Genomic DNA, 17,475 nt, shown 5'->3' on the forward strand with positions numbered 1-17,475 from the left:
ATGAGCCAAATAAGAAGACTTTGTAGAAGGTACCTACAGCAGAGCTTTTTTTTTCTTTTGTGGAAGAGAGATTAATGCAGAGAGGAGAGAGGATACCATGCATTTAAGGAGGTTAAACATGGCACACAGTGCACCTGCTCGCCCAGCTTCTGCTTCATAGCCACCTGCCCAGCCACGCCGTGTATCACCACGAGGGTTTTCCATGAATCTTCACCACGTAGCAGCACGCACGCTGTTTCCAGCTGCTGTGCTGTACCCATCAGCATGTGGAGCCCAGCAGGAACTGCAGCACCATGCCACCAAGGTCTGCAGCTCAGCCTCACCCAGCCGCTCTGCGCCGCAGGAGGTGACTTTGAGTTGGAAGGGGATGAGGCACAGGCAAGGCTCCTGTTTTATGATTTATACAGCTGTGGAAGGGGCCCAAAATGTCACCCTAAGGGTTCAGTGTTATGATTACTCTCCCTTTGCCAACTGAGGTGTTAGAACATGAAATACCACAGCAAACCCGTCGCCAGCCAAGATTCACAATATAAACTGCACTGAACTCAATTCAGACACACAGGATGAAAGCGGAAATTGTATTATCTTTCCTCCTCTCTCCACAGGTATCAACTATTTTTGTTTCCAGAGATGATCTGTGCCATCTCGAGTGAAACTTGCAGCAACTGCCTTCATTCTAGTTCTGAAAAATGCTGCTTCTTTCTCAGCCTTGCTGGGGGGGCTGGAAGCCGTCTGATTTTTACAGCCACACCAGCTGGCCTGATGGAAGACACCACCTCCGCATACAAACCCCTCCCAGATTTCCCAGCACAGTGAGGCAGAACTCCAGGAGTCAGTGCCTGAGATGGCAGAGACGTCTTTGCCGTTTTTTGATGAGGCTCAGTGCTAAGATGCACAGGTGACCAGCAGCACACATCTTTACAAGGAGTTTTCTTTATTCTACATGGTAATATGCAAACTGCGAGCCTGGTTCCCAATCACCCAGAACACACCAAGGCTTTGGTACTGTTTCTGCACCCAGACAGCTTCCCAAAGATAAGCAGGACCTCAGAGACAACGCAGACACACCACCTGGCAAAAAGGTAGCACGGGCTACGGATGATTGGGACCACAACATGTTTACCCTGCAGTACGGACAAGTGAATCGGATCCAACATGGAAATTTTAAACAATTAAAATAAATCCTCAGAGTCACTAAAAAGAAAAAAAGTCTGGGACATGATCTACAATGAAAACACAACCGAAACAGTAATTTAGCAAACCAGCTTCACAGCATATCAAGAATACAAGCACCTGTTCAAATGCTCACAGTGATTTCCCAGATGCATTAAAAAATAATGAAGATATTGAAACCTATCTGGTTCTGAACATTCAGTTAATTTGGCACATCCTCCGCTTTTGGAAAAAAACAAAACCAGAAAACCACAGTAAACCACAGCCGAGCCCTAGCATGAGCAGCCATGCATTCTCCTGCCCACCTGCCTGAAGCCCAGCTCAGAGGAACACACGGGGTTATATCAGCTTAGCTCATCTGTAGACTCACTTAGACCTCATTCCATCCATTAAAATGGTCAATAGTGATGCCAGCTGAGAAACGTCCATCACCGGGAGCTCATCTTTACAGGTCAGCGGCCAGTCAGGCAACAACAGCTTCTAGCCATTACTGACCTCGCTTCGACACGAACCACTGATTTCCAGGAGAAAGACGAGCCATGAGCCATCCATTTTCTTAATCATAATTAAAATAAACACAAAACCACTCAAGTGTTTCTGTATGCTTTAGTTGATACCAAATATAAACGTGCAATCATCCTGCTATGTTTCTGGGATGTGAGCACTAACATAATAAGAATCTGCATGCATTCATTTCATCCATTGAGGCAGGGAGTACCCTATTATAAGGAGGTGCCGCTGAACAGAAATTAGCATCAGAACTGTTTGGATAACAAAATGTTCTGGTGTGTCAGCCTCCAAGTAAGCTGACAGAACAGATTTGGGCAGGTGTGTCTTGTGATGGAAAAATTAACTCTGATAAAGAAAAGAATAAAGTGCCCTTTAGACATGTTCAGTTCTCGGTGTCATTAAGATGCAAAAGGAATTTTAAAAAATGCCATCTCCATAAAGCTCAAGCACACGTAAGAGAAAGCAAACAAAGCTGCCTGAATGACTGCCTGTTTGCACTACTGGCTGCTCTATGGCTCTGGCAAAATTGGATTCTTTCATCAGCCCTGGTCTTACTGTTTTGTACAGAGCAATACATTACAGCCAGACTTCAGACAAAAAGTAAAACCGCCAAAATACACAACAAAGTCCATATCGATGAAAAAAAACCAAGACATACATCCAATTATTCTCTCTTTCAAACATTTTAAACATTTGTCATTTGCAAATGACAGAAGATGCTCAATCAGAGACAGACTGCATCATGTTTGACTCCACTAAATGTCTCTTATGAAAGCCTCCCTTCATCTAAAATTCTTGTACTTGGGTTTAATTTCAAGCCATCCTTACACGAATCCGCTTCCTCCAATTTCCTAATTGAGACCGCAAGGCTTAAAATATGCCCATCAGCTATCATATAACTGCAGATCTACTTGACTAAGAAATACACATTTTCAGGCTTCAGAAAATAATTAGGCACTCCGGATTTTCCTTCAGCCTCCTGAGGAACAGACGTCAATGACCGATATCAGCAACTTAGACCACGGGTCTCATCCAGCCTCACGACTCCTGCAGCTCAGTGTTACAGCAATTCACTGAATTGCTACCACAGTAACCATCAAGATACATGGAAATTACACAACATATCCTCTCTCAGCTTTTTCTGGAACTGATCTCTTACTCACCAAGTTCTCGGTCCTTGGTGGATATACACTCTTTTATGGACTCTGTTATGCCAAGACTAGCTGCAGTGGGGAGTGGACCAAGTAAGGATTCTAGTGCAGGTGGTCTTACAGGAGCTTCATTTCCATTTTTGCATTCTCCATCTTCACTTGTTTTTAGTCTATCCTTCTCAAGAAATTCATTATAAAAGTCCTTGTTTAAGTGATTAGCAGCTGCTTCCAGTTCCTCATCTTCTGCCTCTTCCTCTCCAAATATGCTAGACGCATTATCTTCTATAGATTCTGTAAGGGGGAAAAAAAAATACAACAAACCAACACATCATTGCATACCATCTGTTAGAGAAACTAAGTAAATAGAGAGGGACTCACTAAAAGGATTTAAAATCTGCAGAGAAAAGCTGTAGAAAATATACTCAGTATTTTAGTACTATGTATGAATATATGAAGTTTCCACATGCTCTTCAAATTCATTACCCTGGCTATTAAAATGTGTTTTTGTGAATACAGTCATCACTTAAAATAGAAGTATGGTGTTATTGAATTATGCCAGATAAAAGGTTTTTTTGAAAGAAGCCAACTACTTGTTGGGATAATTACAAATAAAAAATAGCCAATTAAACCTGCACAGAGACCCATCATGCCAATTTGTCAACTAGGGCATTCAGTGACCAAGGGATCTGCACAAAGGTCCTCTGCAACTCAGGCGTCAGTGCCAAACTTACACTGTACCAGGAATGAAAAACAACCAAAGTCATTAATGTACCATAATTGAATTGAACAGGTTTTATTTTGTTATTGCTATTTTGTATTATTATTTTGCATTAAGTTATTTTGGAGGCTGACATTTGAACCAACTACTTGGCATGATGTGTTGAAAAGCAAAGAGAGCCCCGATGCAATAAGTAGAGATTTTTTACTGCACAAGCATATACGTGATCACATTTATCATAATCAAGTTCATACACTTATGACTGTCTGCAGGATATGAACCCATTATTATTTAAGTAGTCACAACATTTTATAGACTTACCATCTTTAGTGAAATTTGCAAATACGCCTTTTGCTTTTGGTCTACTATTTTCTAATTCAATCTCTATTTCATCTTGATAGCTTGATATTTCACCTGTGGTGATGAAATAAAAATAAAACTCAGCAATCATCGATGTAATTTTGAGGAAATGAGTGATCTGTTACACTAAACACAACTTATACCTTCAAAATCTTCCAGCTTTTTTGATAACGCCTTCTCAAGCTGAAATGAAAACAAACAAAATAAACGTGAAATTACTACAAAAATACCTCTGTCCTACTTGTGAACTGTATACGCTGACACAGAATCATAGGGTATTTTAAAAGTAATAAGCAAGTTTCAAATCCCAATTCAAATTATTTTATTTTGTATTATCAGCCAGGCAAGACAAACAAGTTTCAGAATACTGACCCATTTCAAATATTACGTCACAAATCTCTATACTTCAAAAGGAACTTTCAGCTCTGGCGAGCTGCAAACAAAAGGCCTCATTCTTCAACAGTTAGACTTCGTGACTGTGTCTGTAGGTGAGGGTGAGTGCAAAACAGTGTTGGAGTTGCTGTGCAGAGGCCACACACAGCATGTGTGCAATGGCAGACTGAAGTACTGACCTGCAGCATCTGACAGACTCTTGAGAACACCATAAACACATCAACAGCCCTTTAAATGATAGTATATTTAGAGTATTAAATATTACTGCCTTAAAAAAGTGCATGGTTTCTGATTCCATTACAAGGCATGAACCTTTTCAACTCTGGTGTCTTAACTCTGGATAAGTAGGACAAGAGAGCGCGCACAGCACAGGCAAGAGCAGTGCAGACATTAGGACAGCTTCTCAAGCCACAAGCTCAGCTTTATTTGTCACATGAGAGACTCCAGTTTTGTAAGGACACAAAGATCTGATGCCTCGCTGAAAGGTCAGAGCACAAGAAGAGAAACACGCACGTCATCAGAAAGCAAGCATAAGGGAGAGAATAGTGCTGGGAGTAACTGCATCACCTTGCAAACAGGAACACACCTGGGCTGCATGTACTGAGCCCTCCTCTACAGCACAGCAGTCGTGCTAAGCACCAAACAGTGGTATCCTGAGAAACGTGGGAGCTCCACGGCTGCTCGTTTGCTCAAACACCCAAACGTCCTGATCTGCACTAGCAAAAGCAGTGACTTTGTGCTTCCTGCAGTGGTTAACTGGGACTGGAGAGAGACTTCTATCCCTCATTGGGGGATATTTAAAGCTAGATTTGAAGCTATGTATCTGAAAGAGCACACCTCGCTGGAGTAACCAGCAAAAATTATAGGGGAGAAGAATTTCTAAGCATTTTTTTCAATGGAAAGCTGTCCCCTTGCTCATAAAACAATACTCTTTAAAAAAAATAATAAAAATTAAGTTAATGGGCATTATATGCACCAGTGCTCACTCTTTTCTTAAGAAGCTCAAAACAGATGTTACCTGATCAGATGCTGGCCAGTTAGGCTTTAGTGCTGTTTAATTCAGAAGGAATAGAGAGAGGGAGGAAAGGGGAGAAATACACAGAGCATCCAGCTTAGAATTCACCTGCTGTATCTTCAATTTTTTTTGACCGGCTGTAAACGAAGGAGGATCGCATTCTTCTTCCAAGTCAATCTTCATAAACTCATCTATGGTTAGCTGGCTTGTTGGTGTATCTTCGAACTCTGTCAACCTACCAACACATACAGCATATTACCACGGCATCGTTAAGAACTTCTTTAAAGGTAACGAAATGCATCAAACTGCTGACTTTCAGAATAAACATGTCATCCTTAGAAACTTTGGCTCAAATACAGAATACATTAAAACTGAAGTGATACTAATTGTTTCATTTGCTGCAAAGTAAGTATCTTTTCATATCGCAAATTAGCTTTTGATTTATTAGAGTATGTAACACACACTTTTTTGATGAACAAAGACGGAAGAGAATTACCACAGCCACTACAGTCAATTATGTGCAGCCAAAATTGAGACGAGAACTGCGGTTCATTCCTCCTGTCTCGCTGCTTTTGGGATCAACAACAAAACCAAAACGGATTCCCAACCTAAAATATCTGCCATCATAGTTTAAGAGTATGCTCAGAAATACTGACGGGAAGAGGGACAAGCAATCTTCCCAGGACACAAAGAAGCAGCAGTAAAATAAAAGGCTCATCTGCACGTAGAACAGATGAACGCATGTAATTTTACAATAACATATTTTGTATTTGTTCAGCGTTCACATTTGAGAAGCTCCTGCCTAAGTGAGAGATGTGACTAGCTCCGTGGGGAATTGCCGTGAAAGCGGCTGAATCTTTCAAAGAAATCGACTCTTAAATGACACCACGTCGTCATAACTTCATCCCCGGATTTCAGCGTTTTGCACAGGTGGTTGAGAATGATCACATCAATTTTACAGATGGAGAAGGCAAGACAAAAGGTTAAGTATAAAGCCAGGTCAGGAAATGTCTGGCAGAATGCTTTTCTGACAGAAAGTGCCCTTTTAATAATATCAACATTTTCCATGGGAAAAACGCAACGACGCATCTGCAGCTGCTTCACTGGAATATTCCCATCTTCCAGAGGAAGCAAAGCTGACAGCAGCTTCCATCGGCAAAGCTAGGAAACTAAAAACCTGTGATTCAGTCCTCCCAGCCCAGGACATTTCAGAATTTCTCTCTCCTAAAAAGCAATCATGGTTTTCTCTTTTGCTTCTGATTGCAAGAAAACTCCTTCAAGGAAGAAATTTTCAATAGGGCAGAAATTCAGTTTCCAACTCCAGGGCCAAGGTCAAGTGTACCTGGCTACTCTCTTTCCCCATACCCTTATCACTACCTACATTATCTTTTTTTATAAAAGAAGGAGCAAGACAAGCCAGCTCAGACAAAAGGACCCAGGCCTGCTGTAACTGCAGCAGACTTTGCCTTGTGCCCCTGCTCCCAGGGAGAGCTGACTCCAAGCAAAGCCGACAGCAAGCAGCTTGCTGAGCCCACGCACAGCTTCGCCCACCAGCCCTACTGCTGCCAAGGAGAAGAAAGCTCTGCAGCCCAGTCCTGTCTGGGGTTAAGGCATCTGTCTGGGGTTAAGGCACGACTGACAGCCCAGAACTTTCCCTCAGAGTACCACTGACCAGCTCTCGTCTCCCCTCTTTTAAATCAAATTGGAAAGCAGAGGATGATACTGGTGGCAGCAGCACCCAGCTTTTAATTAACAGACGTGTAATCTCGCAGCATTAATAAGCTTCCAGTGTGCACTACCTGCCTTACAGGAGGGGGCCTCATCTATCAGGCCGAAGGAAAGACCTGGCTAGGGCACTGTTGATGCTATTTTAATTCAGGATTCATTTAATGCCAAACCCAGGCATCCCTTTGAAGCAGGGAGTTTCCCAGCCGTCCTCATTCAGCTGCAGCCACCACCTCTTCATGACAAATCACGCATGTAGAGGTAGTCCCACCATGGCAGGGCTCTCCTCCCAGCCAGCCTCACCGAGTCGAATTGTTATCCTCCTCCCACCATAACAAACCAGCACTTGCTTTGGCAAAGACACTGCTGTTTATCCCATGCTTGCTCAGAGTTTGAGATGAGCACCCAGGCTCAGCCAAAGCAGCAACTCCTTCTAGGCCTTCAGAGCAACGTGGAGAACATCAGTGGCAAAACCAGGGATTGACAAGCCGGGTTAAGGACGAGATGACCACTCTTGGATTTCAGCACCTAACATCATTCGCATGTCCTTGTGGACACCTGAGGCTCCATCTGTCCCTCTCCTTGTCCACCTTGTGTGACTCAGGTCACTTGCTCTGTACCTGCTGGGTGTCAGCCCAGGGCGAGCCAACGTGGTCTGATCTCAGTCCTGCTCTGAGCCAGTACTACGCACCATGCTGCGGGAGTGCGAGCCGTTCGCTCAGTGCTTTCTCCTTTAACTCGATATAAATAAATACCCGTGATTGCCAACCGCCCGCCTGCCTCAACGTCTTACATCGGCTGATATCCTGTCTGCATATTTTTAAACATTTCTCTGATGTTATCCAGTGTTTGGACACATGCCACCAAGGCAACAAACTGATGCACGCGGCAGTCTGCGCTGCGTGGAACAAGGTAACATCAGTTTGGCGGCTAAGAAAAGCTGATGCAGACTTAATTATAAGCACGATAGTTTCAGGGGCGAGGGAGTGCCCTCATGAAAAAAAATAGCTGCAGGCTATTTTTTAAGTTCTGCATAAAACTGATACCCAAGTTCGTTTTGTACTTTCGATAATCTCTAAAAAAAATCTGGTAAGTGTAGCCATTTTAAGTCATCCACAGGAGGAGGAAAACAAACAGATATACAAATTAAGATATTATTTCCTTGGCAGGAATTCAAAAGGGCTCTAAAAACTGAAATTTGGCAGATAAGTATTTTCTATTTAAAGTTGAAGGAGAGGCAATCGCTACAGTTCAGGCTGAGATTCAACTTCCAGTCCAAACTCTTGTCTTACAGTTTCTCACAGACTCTTTCAAGCAAATTCCTTTGGGAGAAAAGCTTTTGCAGAGCTTGGTGTCATTTGCCCCTAACCCCAGACGTTTTTTTTTCAAAGAAAAATTTCCACGGCTTTTGTTCAGTCAGTTTACAGACAAAAACACACCTCGTGCTCTGATAAAGCACTTTTGTGCACAAAACAGTAAACCAATTCTGTTCACACTTAATTTAGCTCCCAATAAGGGAAAATGGGTCAGTTACTTTGAAGTTGAGCAATGTTTTTTTCACTTTGTTTTGTTTCAGGGACACCGTCCAGTGGAGACTTATGAATCCAGTCTACAGCTAAGGACAAAAAAAAAAAGGACTCCCATGTGCATCTGAATGCTCAGTTTTAGTGTTTATGTGAAATTCTGCGGTAGTGGGGTGCAATGAAGCATTTAAAAGCGCGAGGTCTTCTGAAGTCCAATTCACGATCGCTTCAGGAGTCCAAGTTCAAAGTCCAAGAGGGACTTCTAAGCAGGGACAGTTTAGAAAAAGCCACACTGGCCCCCACTCCCTGTTCAAAGAAGAGGAAAAGCATCTGAAACTGCCGGCCAAGCTCAGCCAGGACCGGAGAAGTCTGGTGAGCCGCACATCGTCCGACTGCCCTCCTACGTACACGGCCAACCCTGAACTCTGGAGAGCAGGCAGCACAGCACACAGGTATCCCAGGCTGGACCTCGGCACAGAATGGCAAGCAGATTATAGCCTCAGAGACAATTTAAAAAATGTATATAAATTGGTGAATAGATCAGCTGATTTGACAACTCCAACATCTGCAAGCTCAGGAAAAGTAAAGGACGTACTTTTCTATCTTACTTAAGTACAAAAATATTTAGAATCATAGAATATCCCAAGTTGGAAGGGACCCACAAGGATTGAGTCCAACTCTGAGGTCCCGAAAGAACACCCAAAAATCAGACCGTATGTCTGAGAGCATTGTCCAAGTGCTTCTTGAACTCCAGCAGCTCAGTGCCATGACCACCACCCTGGGGAGCCAGTGCCAGACCACCTCTGGGTGCAGACCCTTTCCCTAACCCCCAGCCTGACCCTCCCCTGTCCCAGCTCCATGCCGTCCCCTCGGGTCCTGTCGCTGTCCCCAGAGAGCAGAGCTCAGCGCCTGCCCCTCCGCTCCCCTCGTGAGGGAGCTGCAGGCCGCCATGAGGCCTCCCCTCAGCCTGCTCTGCTCAGGGCTGAACAACCAAGGGGCCTCAGCCACTCCTCCTATATTTAACTATATCCTCCATTGTAACAGAGTGTTCATTTGTGCAGTCTACCACTTCAAACACGCACACTCACTAATATAAGAAAAGTTCAGAATTTGCATTGTTGTGGCAAACCATCACTGCTTATTACACTACAAATGTCTATTACATCCTCCTCCATTCCGTTTTTTTCCAAGCTATGCAATATTCATGCATGAACTATTTACAGAAGTATGTAAACACACACCCTAACTGTGGTAGTTAATATAGAATATATATCAGAAACAGTGATGACGTGCTTCCTACATGATATGCAAGTTTTCCAGTATTCACTAGTCTGTAAACAAATAGAAGTGCAGTCATTGTAACTTTATATAACTTGATGCTTACTTGCAGCAACATAAAAGAGGTATTTTTAAAGCCTATATGAGCACGTATCTCATTACTAAAAAGTAAGGACAAAATCTGAGGTGATCTAGTTATCGTTATTGTGGTTTTACAAAGTACAACTAAACACCTGAGCTGGGCTACATTACTCTCCCTGTGTTCCTAGCCCAATGCAACTGTAAAGAGAAATATTTAATAAGAATGGGTACCAAGAAAGATTTATTCCTTTAATAATGAGAAGTGCCCTCAACAATTAATTGCTTTTACTTGCTGACTTTCACTTACTTACACAAAAACAGAGATTTTAAATTATCACAGCTCTGTTAGCATAAATTTTGAAGTTCTGATTCTACAAACGCTTACACAGAGTTAACTCGGGTTAACACTTGTGCACATGGTTAGCCCATTGATAATCCCATAGACAGGTCTTCCTGGGCGTCCCTGAAATCTGTCAGTCTGAACCCTTTGGAATTTTTTGTTCTTGTTCTTTTTTCCTGATTCCAGCGTTCACATCACGGTAATGAAACAAAATGCTTTAGCATTACTTAAAACTTTGGTTCATTTGCATGGTTCCTCCACTGCAATATGTCAAAACATTCTATGATCTCTTGGAAAAGAAAAATAGCACACTGCTTCACTTTGTAACAGAGCCACTCCGACAAGCTAAGTCAAACAAAGAGCAAACTGTTTACAAGAGCCAAGACCAACTTAGTGCTAAGAAGTTAATTATTGTATCAAAAGTAACAGCCACCAAATAACTTTGAAATGGCAATTTTTAAAGTAAGTATGAAGTACTGAAATATATCAGGAATCTAATTAATGTATTAGCTTTCTAGCATTGCCTGTAAAATTGGGTTCATCAAAAATAAAACCTTTTTTTCATTAAATCAGATTATCAAGTTTGCAAAGGTGTGTAATACCAACTTGCTTGGATCCAGTTCAATTTTACTCATTATACTAGAAAGATTTCTAGACATCACCTGTAAACCACTTGAAGGTATTTTACTTAAGACATCAAATAGTTCTCCATTTGCTCTCTTAGTGTAGCTCACTTAGTTTAGAGGTCAGTGAAGAAGCTTCACGGCTGCTGATCTGAGATCAGACTGGACACCACTACAGGCTCCTCACACAGCCACCTGCCCAGGTTTCTGAGAGTTTTTCTCTTCATACCACACTTTAAACAATCACACTTCAACAACTCAGACTTCCTGGACACCCTCGGCCCCTCTCCATGCTCAAATACCTTAAGCAAATGGCTCTCGCTTAATCCATCACGTTCCTTTCACAGGATTTTGATATGGCTTTGCTTGTATCACAGCACACCACTGACTACATCACGCCTTTCCCTTCAGTGCTGACCTCGATATGGCTTTAGTATTTTGGAAAACCCAGCTTGCAGCTACCGCTCAGCCATGCATGGCCCTGTTACCATCTCTGCCCACCCTGACTCTGAACTCACGGATCAACCTGCTCCTCTCTTTGCTTGTGCTCGCAGAAGTCTACCCAGCTGGACACTGCAGCAGGAGTCTGGACATGAAGTTCATACGAACTGTGCACTGCTGCAATGAAAATAAGAAAAGCTGCAGGCAATACATTCATCTCTGAGCATGAATCTTTATTTTTTTCCAGAAAATTACCAACGCAATCATTGCAAGAGCTACAGCTGGGTCCCTGGACCATGAGCAAAGGACTCCAATTATGAAAATCCACGCAGTATCTCCACACAGCCAGGTAAAGGGAGTTCCTTTGTCAAGAAGTCTGGTCTTCCTTCACTGAAAATACTGTTTTGTTGTGCAAAGAAACATTCGCCTCAAAAATGAACACTTTAAACTCATTCTGGCCTTTCATTTCAGATTCTTCTACATCACTTCCACTGAAACGTTACTCTTTCTGAAGTTCACCACAGATAGTTTTTTTTACAGATAGTATGGAACTGAGAAGAAACATTTTTTTTCTTAATGCAAAAAGCAGCTCAATTTATAGATAAAGAGAGTGAGTAAGCCAGAGAAGTAAAATGCAAGTGTTAACAAAGATAAGCTGATTTATTTTTTTTTATTTCTATTGAAGAAATGCCTAAGATCTTCAAACAGGAATAAGGGCCGCACAGTATTAGATAATGCACAGTGGAAAAATATCACAAAAAATTATTCTTATTGCAGATAAACTATAATTCAGTATGCAGAAAAAGTATGCAAGAGGTGAATAAACAGAACAAGGGTCAGAGTATGTAAAGGCTAAAGAGGCAGAAAAAAACACAGGTGCATGAAAGAGGTAGAAATGCGAGAATTAAACTAAATAAAAGAGTTAAATTTATTAAAAGTTAATTTCCGTTATCTCCACAGATGATTACATAAAAAATAACAATTTGACTAATTAGTTAATATTTGTACAGTACTTTGAATATATAAAGTGATATATAAGTTAATATCATTTCAATTAGCCTGGAAATGAGACAGATAGAATTATCAGTACGTTTATTAATATTTAATATGCTCTCTTTCAACAACAGCAACAAGCTTTACATTTTAATTGCGTGCTTCAAAACATACAGCTAAAAGGCCCTCTGAAGTAACTACAAAGTTTTCTTACTAAGATCCTACCAAAACCATGCATATTAAAAACAAAGACACATATTTTTAGCCATGCAGTTAAATTAAGAAGTCCTGATTTGAAGATGGGTGATGGGGTCTATGGGCCAATTCCATGCTTTGTTGCTTTTTCCTTCCAAAATAGACTGAATTTATGATCGGGTCATTTGTTTTTATGACCTGAAGGTATGTCACATTTTTGTGAACCTCCTCCTAAAAGCCATTCCTGCCATGCACAGCAATGGAAGTAGTGGCAGACCACACGCTCGAAGGGCTTGGTGCTCTCCAGCTGCTCAGCTGCTGGACAACAGGGTGACAAATCCCCCTGTACACAGCTGCACGACTTGTAGTGCACAGGATTAGAAACAACTTCTTAGCTAAGGGTTGCTACTCCTTGCTGACGGTCTTCCCAAAACAGGAAGAAAACCAAGCACGGCTTTCTTAAAATCCATCACTCCTACCTGCTCAGCCACCGCTCAGCACAGCCCCACCCCAGCCTGGGCTGGAAGCATCGGCGTTATCTGGGCTCGTGTTTGGTTTTCCTTCCAAAGCTTTCAGACGAAAGCCATCAGCAATGAGTGCAGCACCCGAGGCTGCACTTCCACCCAGCTACACTCCACACCTTCACAATGCACAAAGCAGCAGCAGCTCTTTGCAGATCTGAGCAACTACAGCAATAATTAAAAGGAAATAAAACTACATAAAGCTGAGAAGCGAAGAAATTTTTAAGAACACGAAACAAGTGCTTATCAATTTCTACTTCTACTCGATGGCATTTTGAGAGCAATTCTTGAAAGAAGAGGAAAAAAATGGGGTGCAAATAACGGTTATTCAAGGGTATTTTTTATTTGCCCTCATTAAATACTATATAACGTGCTCTTATTTGAAAAACATCAATCAAATTTATAGATTCGTGATAAATACAGTTGTAATTATAGCTGCCTGAAAATAATTCAGCTGTCACGTTTACCCTGTCAAAGTAAATAACGCTGTCATTTTAGTTGACGTGTGTGACTTGAGTAAACATTTCAAAGCATGAATTTTGAAGCTAGATTTCTTTGCTTGAAACAATTGCTCAGATTAATTTTCCTTCCAACTCTAATTTATTATGCTTATTTTCATAGTAAGAATGAACTCTTGAACTATTTAACCAAGGCATCTTGAAGTCAATTCTGGGTGCATATATCATTAATTATACAAAATGCACATTAAAACATATGACCTGTTGACCAGAGAAAAAAAAAAGTCATTTGTACTCATACATCCTTGGTCTTATAGTGCCTACAGCCATTTAAACAATTTAGACTTATCTCTATACTACCAGTGAAAGGCAGAGCAATATTATCACTCCTGTCCCACAAATAAAGATATAGGGTAAAAACATTTTTCAAGGTTAAGAAATTAATGTTATTTATTGACAAATATTAGATTCAGCAGGATGTGCCTGAGCTGGTCTCAATGCAATTGAGAGAAAGAGAAACATCCAGAAGCTTTCTAAAGATAAACTTTGGTTCAACAAACTTCCAAATACACAGGTGGTAGAAAAACTTTGTACTAGGGGCAACAGAAAGCACAACTTTTCACAGTTAAGTCATTTTTTTACTAAACTATGGGAAAATAAAAGGTTACAACTTTCCAAAACTAAAACAAGGGAGACTGGGTGATTGCTATTAATATTTACTTCATCAAAATGCAGAAAATGTGGAAAATGTTACTAGACCTTTTTTAGGAAAAAAAAAAATAAAGAAGAAGACAAAGTTCATGTGAAATTGTTATTTTCAGGCTCACATTCTACTGATAATCCTACTTCTGACCCCCCTCAGAGAAGGTATCGTCGCTACACTTATTGTGCTGTCTTCCATTTATTAGCAGTTTAACGCTACTGAAAATGACCATTTTTTGAAAATATTTGGAAAAGTTCTGCTCAGTACCAGCTAAAAGACAAGACCTGTCAGCATTCTATTCTGGATTACTGCAAAAAAAATTCCCACGTTACATCCTCAGCTTTGAGAATTAATCAGTTATTGCTTCCGAGAACTCATGACCATCCTGTTAAAATTTCTGACCCAACATTTTTTCGCCTTAAACTCTTCACCCGTTAAATAGGCACAATGCTTCTCACCATCTTTGCCAAGCATTTGAGGCCTTACATAAGAGGCAGGTGTTAGCACTTAAAAATGACCAGCTAAACATGTTGTACTTATTTTATCCTTGGCACTTGTGAAAAGGAAAAGAACATGTTTTTCTCTGACACACGTCCATTTTAGACTACACCACTTTTCAGTACAGTAAACGGAAGATAAAAGTAATAAAACTGCACTGACCTTTTCCTTAATGTAGACTCACAAACCTTGACCACCCTGATGACCTCTTTAACAGTGCGTCGGAAATCATGCATTCTTGCTGCCACTAGCAGGGCTAAGGAATAAGCAGAGAAAGTCAATGTCAAAAAGAGGAAAATTTCCTCAAGAAAAGCAGAAAACTGTCAGATAACTATGACCTCCCTTTGTCCCAGCTTTCAGCTAAAGAGCAGTAAATTCTTGCATTCAGCTGCATCCTTGAATACAGGTGATTGATTTGACGTTACAAATGTTGCTTCCTACCCAATAAAATTAAGCTGATTGCAAATTGCACCCTAAAAAACTCTAAGCTTTAGCTCATTTTGGAAACTGTGGTTAGCTACTTAAATACAGCAGAAGAACATGATCACACATTTTCAACGCTATCATCTTTTTAGCAGAATTAGTAGTCTTGAATAAAAAGATCTCCAGTTAACTCCTCCAGAAGCAAAACACTGAATCTGCTTAAGCCATTATCCTCACTGCAGTCACCATAATCACTGGCTTGCTCGTGCCCAAGTGCTCTCATGCAAGACCCTCTATATAGCCAGATAACCAGCACAGGCTGCATTTGCGTTCCTGTTTTGAGTCAGAGCAATAGCTCAGTGTTGAAGCACCAGCCCCACTCATCACACAGCAGTTCAGTGGGCAGAACAGGTTTAAGCGGGCAAAAGTGCTTTCTTTTGGAGGAAAGGAAAGCGGAGCTCTACTTCAGGTATGTGTGGGAAGTGCTTCAGTCCTTGATGGAACATCAGGGGCTGAACTAAGGACTGGTCCTTTACATAGCCCCAAACCTGTGGCCCATTTAGGCCACGGAACTCTTCTCAGCCCAGACTACAAAAAATACACGAAAGGCTTATGACATGGATGGATACAGGGGACTTGGCACCTCCTGCTTCCATCTATTGGATCCATGTCTACTGAATCAAATCACTTGCTCACATAGACACAGTTTATGTAGTGAATCAAAGATGAGGCTGGTTTCCTACACAGCCTGTACTCGATTTTTGGTGATGTGCAATAAGCAAGTACTATTAACAAGGAAAGGCTAGAAATTTCAATATCATCTCATAATTCTGGGTTCCCTGTGGTTTGTGCACTATTTCTCATTCAAGCATGCACGTTTAAGATCTTTCAAACAAAAGCAAGGGCATACATGAACTGTGTGTGCACTCTTCATCAATCTGACCTCACTGGCTGGTACTGACTGCCTTTTAGCTTAGCCCTCCCAAGCCAGCAGATTTTTTATAAGCATCATGCTGGCAATGAATCTCGGAAAAAGCTGAAGAAGGAGAGGAAAACAATTTCACAGATTAGGTCAGAGAGGGCATTTCTTGCATAAGAATCAGTGTGAAGACACAAAACAAAGTGCTTGCACTCGTGATGCGGTTTTAGCTGGCAAAAACCTAGAGCTTGCAGAGAGTGGGAGAGAGGGGAGCACCAGAAAGAAGGTTTAAAAATGCAAAATGCAAGAGGCGAAGGATCTGAGCAAGTAATGTAGGGGCAAAAATGACAAAATGCTGTCTAAGCTGTATGTGCCTGACAGGGCAAAACCCAGAGAATATGGGATCACCTAGGAAATGAAGAAGCCTGCATGCATTCCCAGCTGGCAGACCCTCCTGTGCATCCTGCTGGGGTCAAAGCAGCACGCCCAGCATTTCACCTACCTGCTCCGCAGAGCCCGGACGGCCTGCGGCCGGTGTGCATCCAGTCTCGCTTCATCCTCTGCAGCAGCCTGAGAGCCGTCATGGACACCTCGTGGTTCTTATCCCCGAACTCAAGCATATGTGCAAAACGAGGAATGTATAAACACGGATCTGAAATAGAAGGTAACACGATTACTTCGAGTCCTGAACCTTGATTTATGAACCACAAAACTTGAACGGCAGCACCGTGGGGCTGTCACGGTCGGCTTGCTTCACATCTCAGAAAACAACTGGAGAGCAGCACAGACTAAGCTTTTGAAACACCTTTTCACTACGGGTACAGCTAAAACAAAATCCTTTCTTGCTTTGCAGACAAGAGGCTTTTAAAGCACTGCACCATGTTTTCCTTACGTGCTTTTCAGGGTTCAAAGCTCCACATGGTGCATGTATTCAGGCGTACCCTCCGTCGGCACAAATTGCTGGAACCCAATTAACGTCAGCAGCACTATGACAATTTACATCAGCCGTGGATCTGCCTCGTGATGTATAAACTTATTTCAAGTGCTGGTGTTATCAGCTTCAAACTAACCGAAATCTGTCAGTTCGGATTGTGCTTTGCCTAAACCAATTTATAATTTATCAAACGATCTTGTAAATGCTACGCTTAACACATGTTTACTCTTATTTGAGGTATCAATTTCTCATTTCCTGCCAGCCTTTTATCACTTGACCGAAAATCCATGATGTACGGTAAATTGTTAACTATTAGCCTCAACTCAATTTCCTTAGCTGATCCCCTATGTGGGCACTTAAACTGATAAAGATGAAAACCCAGCTCAGATCACTGCGCCAGGCTTCGAGATTTACAATTAATCAAAGCGGTTTCATTTAGCACCGAGTTCTGACAATGATGCCCTGTTGCTCTCCGTAATTACCACGATCACAACGAACGT

The 17,475-nt window shown here is 41.7% G+C and overlaps 1 protein-coding gene across 3 annotated transcripts in view; it reads right to left on the reverse strand.

The window, feature by feature from the left end:
* Positions 1-17,475, reverse strand: part of BRF1 (BRF1 general transcription factor IIIB subunit) — a gene marked incomplete at its 5' end in the record, with an annotated part of 169,169 nt that overhangs the window by 68,496 nt on the left and 83,198 nt on the right. For all 3 annotated transcript variants that reach the window (XM_084522788.1, XM_084522789.1, XM_084522790.1), the window contains 6 exons: positions 2,847-3,125; positions 3,874-3,966; positions 4,056-4,095; positions 5,429-5,555; positions 14,862-14,955; positions 16,544-16,693. In XM_084522788.1, coding sequence (XP_084378914.1) covers positions 2,847-3,125; positions 3,874-3,966; positions 4,056-4,095; positions 5,429-5,555; positions 14,862-14,955; positions 16,544-16,693 — 783 coding nt within the window. The remainder of the gene's footprint in view (positions 1-2,846; positions 3,126-3,873; positions 3,967-4,055; positions 4,096-5,428; positions 5,556-14,861; positions 14,956-16,543; positions 16,694-17,475) is intronic.

Source organism: Aythya ferina, assembly GCF_964211825.1.
Source record: "Aythya ferina genome assembly, chromosome: 5".
In the NCBI taxonomy this organism is placed as follows: domain Eukaryota; kingdom Metazoa; phylum Chordata; class Aves; order Anseriformes; family Anatidae; genus Aythya; species Aythya ferina.